The 5,107-nt window shown below is 33.4% G+C and overlaps 1 protein-coding gene across 1 annotated transcript; it reads right to left on the reverse strand.

Moving 5' to 3' along the window:
- Positions 1 to 218: 218 nt before the first annotated feature.
- Positions 219 to 3,530, reverse strand: LOTGIDRAFT_231533 (hypothetical protein). The gene is made up of 4 exons (XM_009053690.1): positions 3,213 to 3,530; positions 2,769 to 2,907; positions 1,779 to 1,946; positions 219 to 1,011 (listed from the first exon to the last, which is right to left on the reverse strand). The coding sequence occupies exons 1-4, from the start codon at positions 3,462 to 3,464 to the stop codon at positions 848 to 850; spliced, it is 723 nt and encodes a 240-aa protein (XP_009051938.1). The 5' UTR covers positions 3,465 to 3,530; the 3' UTR covers positions 219 to 847.
- Positions 3,531 to 5,107: the final 1,577 nt, after the last annotated feature.

Below are 5,107 nucleotides of genomic sequence, written 5' to 3' on the forward strand. Positions count from 1 at the left end.
AATTTAAACAATATCCTTTTCGAATTAACTTATCTAATTCGGTATATATTAATGGGACTAATCAATTTGGGAAACAATCGTCGTAAATAAATGTCATAAAAATACCAACCCGAAGCCAGTTTGCTAGTTTAACAGATTTGACAACTTTGAAGGATAATAATATATTGATTGGAGTTTGGAAGCCGGTTTTTAATTCAGGGGAGATAACTCTTATAAATAAATTATATTATTTTTATTTAACACATATATCCATCAATAAGTTAATATGATTAAATTGCAAATCTGAATAATTCCTTCGTGATTTTTTTCTGTTGATGCCTCCGCTTTCCATCCATGAAAATTGTTATGTCTTGTTGTCCAGTCGTTTAATAATCAACCCATCAGAGCGGCCAATAAAATAAAAATCCGTACAAGCAAGACAATTCCGTCAATCAAAAATCTTGTCCAAGGAATAGCAAAATCGAGAGTAAAGTTAGTATAGTACTGGACTCCTCTAAAAGAGTGTTTCGAAAAGAGAAAGCATGGTCTGCTTCGCTAACACCGCTGAAATACAGCCAGATCAAAACAAATCAGCCAAAATGCAAAAAAGCAGATTTATTTTATTTATCAAGGAGTTCTCGATAACAACCATAAAATTTCCTAGCTGGAAGGTTCCCCTAATATTTGTGAGGACTTGTATTGTCTTTTGACTTTTATTGATGGTTTTTTAATTGGCTGGCACACTTTGGAAGCTATTGTGTCAAAATTCCACATAACACGATTTTAAGATCAATCTCGTTAGATAGAAATAAGTTAATTTAATACTTCTATAGCTTTAAGACAATTACCTATCGCAGAAATAAGTGAATTATTTACAGGCTGTAGAATAATATTGGGTCATATCATCCTTATTACAGTATTCTCCACAGCAAAAACATACATAACTTCCTTGAATAGTATGACATCCAATTTCATGACTTTCTGGTTTTGATTTCCATTTGGGATCAGAAGTAGCACAACCGCGATGTGTTTCTGAAATAGAGTTTTACGTCCCACTGTTAATGTGTGACTCTGATCGGGCTAACAGTAACAAGGACTGGACAAGGTAATATACGCCCACTGGCAGCTTTAATTTAAATAAAAATATTTGGCAGTACAGTAACAATTACCAGTATGAAATATTCAACTTTCAGTCATACATTTTTGGGGGAGATACTGAATAATATTACCAAGTTTCCTCAAAATGTCTAGAATTGTGCCCTCTACATTGTTTACGAGCTAAAATTGAACGCAGTTTAAAGAGCAAGTGCAATAACTCATACTTAATATTTTTCAATTTTTCTGATTTTCAATAGGGTTCATCCTTGGGTGATTACGAACTCTCACACCAAGATTCATCTAAATCCATCAAGAATTGTGCTCTCTAGAGTATTTACGAGTTAAAAATTAAAAATATTTTTCGATTTTTCTTATTTTCAATAGGATTCATCCTTGGTTGATAACAAACGTGGCTTTAAAACGCCCATGAAAACGCGTATGTGGATACGGGTCTTCCTGTTGAACTCTGGAAAATGTTTGCCGTCTAGCGTGGACAGTATACACCTTTGCGCTAGAAACCGTAGGTGTGTAGGCATACTATATTTCAATCATGTTCATTAATAAAGACCCCCCCCCCCCCCCCCCCCGACCCCCTTCCCACAATGAAACCCTTTTGACAACAAGTTTTCGTAAACTATGATCAAAATTGTGCTATTTGTCTCTTTAATATAATCACTGAATCAGTGCGTATTGATACTTACTATTCCCATCAGGTTTTCTAACTTCAGTAAAACAATGACCATCACAATCATCATATTCTCCATATTCATACGCTTTGGATGATGAAATTTGTCCATTCACGGGGCACCTCCCGTTGGAACATGTACAGGAATGACATCTCTTTATCTTTGAGGTACAACCACCTACTCCTGAAGTAGTTGTCTCGATTACTAGTGTTGTATCGATTACTGTAGATGTTGTCTCGATTACCATAGATGTTGTCTCGATTACTAGTGTTGTCTCGATTACTTCAGATGTTGTCTCCATTCTTGATGTTGTCTCGATTACTGGTGTTGTCCCGGATGTTGGTGTTGTCTCGATTGCTGCAGATGTCTTGATACTTGATGTCTCGATTACTGGTGTTGTCCCGGATGTTGGTGTTGTCTCGATTGCTGATGTTGACACTAGTGTACTGTAATTTGTGGTTGGAGAATCCGTTGTAGATTGTAAAGAAGTCGAGGTATTTTCTGTAAAATTTCCGATGACCTCATCGGAAACTATACCTGCTATAATAATCATAATCATAATCATAATCATCATAACCATCATAATCATGATCATAAATATAAAGCTCACAGCCCCTGCTGTCCGTCTTCGCTGATAGCATGTATGTAATAGGCTGGTAAAAGGTGATATTTAAGTAATTACCCATTTCAAACACGATTAGAAAAATTTTTGGGTGGAACACTACCTGTAAAGGTATGCTACCTCTGAGGATGACCAAAAATTGAAATTTTAAACTTGGCCAATAGGAGTCTTTGTTCATAACTGGATTTTCAATAATAAGCCTACTTAGTTTAATTGAGATATTATTTCTTATATAGGAAATCTATTATTTAGTAATAGCAACAGGTAAGTACAACTGATGAATAAATACTTTTATTGACCAAATTTAAGACTTTATTTTTATCTCCCTTCTTAGTGGTAGTATTCCTTAATCAACGAAAATGAAACGAGATCGTCATACTTACCCAGTCTACCTGTATAGTGAATATGTAATGCAATTGGTATTGAAATAGCAACAATTGCTATAACAACAAGCAGTAGTACCAATATGACTAGAGCATGTTTCTTCTTGCATGTTCTCTTTCTTTCTTTGTTTGCTTCCTCCTATGAAAGAAAAGTAAAGCGTCTATCTGGTATTTATCTCTATGAGAGTTCTGAGATGATCATACTAAGACTTTTCGCCTTACTTTAAGTTCAGTTTGATAAACAAAAATATGATATATTACATGATCATGATCATGTATTGATGGAAAAACTTGGAAGTTTAAACAATTTCACCAATCCAATTTCCTAGAAAAATTAATATTTTAAAAATGTGTCTTTCTTATTTTGATAAATTGTATCGTGTACTATTCAAAAATTGTTCCATATTGAGCCTGAAAATTTTTCAACTAGAAAGGTTTACTAACCTCATTATTTGGAAGGACTGTTGTCTTCTTATAAGGATCACAAGTAGGACCGTAATCACTGACTGTAGGAACTGGAGGTATCGGCGGCGGAAGAGGCGGTAGTGGTAGCCTATCAGTTCTTTTCCTACCAGAAATCTTCTCTGTGTCTATCGCGTCATATATCATAGATTCATCTACTATTGGTACAATACCCCATGTCTGTATATATCCATCATTATCAGTTTTAAATGAGGTTGAATCATTAGCTTTCATTATTATTGTAATATTCACTAAACTATACCTAACTTCTATCTGTCTTTATTTCAACAAATCTAACTATAGGTTAATTTATATAGAAAACTGAACATACTTTAACATACTTTTTGAGAACAAAATCATGCATGGTTTAATTTCAGTTTAGGGGGTTTTGTGTGTAAGATTATACATGTAAAATTTTCCATTACGTAAACTCATTTGGTGGATAAAAATATACTTCTCAGTAAGTAAATATATACCGGTATACATGTACTCTTAAAGATCCAAGCCAACACGACAGGAAATTTCATGACAGCCTTAAACAAAAGAAAACAAAATCACTCTTACAAATGTTTACAGATGTTTTATAATTTAAGATAAAAATTTAGCATCGATAAGCAAATATTGGTGCATCTAGCTATGACAATAAACCCGGTGGGTTCGTTTTGCCGCATTGCCCAACTTGCCGCATCGTGCCCAACTGCATAAAAGCGACTTGTAAAACGAAACTAAAGGTTTCTGATAATATCCGGAATGGCCATTTGTTTCATATGAAACGAAATATTTTAATCTCTTGTCCCGCATCGATTTTCTTTTTATTTATAATTTGGACCCATTGGGAAAATCTAAACTAGTTTTATGGTCAAATCTGGAAGAAAATAAATATCAAGTAGGCTACAAACGATCAGAACCGTAATACACAATAAATAAAATTGGTTATAACTTGCAAGAGTTATGTCCTCTACTGCGTGCCTATAACGTCAACGTCAAAAAATTGAAAAGTAAACTTTTTAAGTTCGTTATAACTTTTGGTAAAGTAAGTAAGTAATTGTTCTTTTTATTAAAGTAGGTAGGTGTAAGAAAACCATATAAGCAGAATAAACCTAATAAGCCTAATAGTAGTACTTATTCTGAGGGCTTCAACTAATAATATCGAGCCACTATAAAACAAAAACCGAAACTAGGTCAAATGATTAATTAACAATTAGTGCGCTCCGTTTTTAATTAGCCCTTTAAAAAAAATTTTCAGTTAGAATCAAGTAGATACATTGATGCAAATAGCATAATTTAGAAATATTTTAGGTATAATTTACGACGTTTTAGATAATGATCAGTTTAAATAGTACCCCTATAAATCAGACAGAAACTAATATCCATCATGATCACAAATGCATTCACATATTCTTGGTGTAATAAAATAAAAAGAGAAAAAACATTCCGATGGTTTCAAATTCAATAACATCACGTATACACAAAAAAAAATATGATATTTTGTAAATTTACACTGAGGTAAACATGGAAATAAACAGAGCGGAAAGGGTTAAGGGATTTCCAACGTCCGGGTTGTTAAATAGAGCTCTGGTACGAGTCTTTTGGTATATTTTACGTCGTGACATCAAGAAATCAAACAAGAACAAGTTTGGCGATTAATTTAATTAAAATGAGATTAGGCTACAATTTCGCATCTTTTTTGTTTTCTAATTTCTTTAGTCTACAAAAAATTGTAATCCGATGTAATATATTATACATGTTATAATTACAGTGAGCTTCACTACTGACCCCAAATTTGAACCACTCAACCATTTGACCAATTAATGATCGTCAAAATGAGTGCCTTCATAGCCAAAGTACAACCTTTCGAATGACAAAACGCATCGCAA

Source organism: Lottia gigantea, assembly GCF_000327385.1.
Source record: "Lottia gigantea unplaced genomic scaffold LOTGIsca_20, whole genome shotgun sequence".
NCBI classification, from domain to species: Eukaryota; Metazoa; Mollusca; class Gastropoda; family Lottiidae; genus Lottia; species Lottia gigantea.

What these genes read in the sequence shown, in the direction of transcription:
- LOTGIDRAFT_231533 (XM_009053690.1), bottom strand. Translation starts at nt 3,464, where the DNA reads ATGAAAGCTAATGATTCAACCTCATTTAAAACTGATAATGATGGATAT. An exon ending in CAGTCCTTCCAAATAATGAG is followed by an intron (nt 2,908 to 3,212) that starts GTTAGTAAACCT and finishes TTTCTTTCATAG; the next exon opens with GAGGAAGCAAACAAAGAAAG. An exon ending in TAGAAAACCTGATGGGAATA is followed by an intron (nt 1,012 to 1,778) that starts GTAAGTATCAAT and finishes ACTCTATTTCAG; the next exon opens with AAACACATCGCGGTTGTGCT.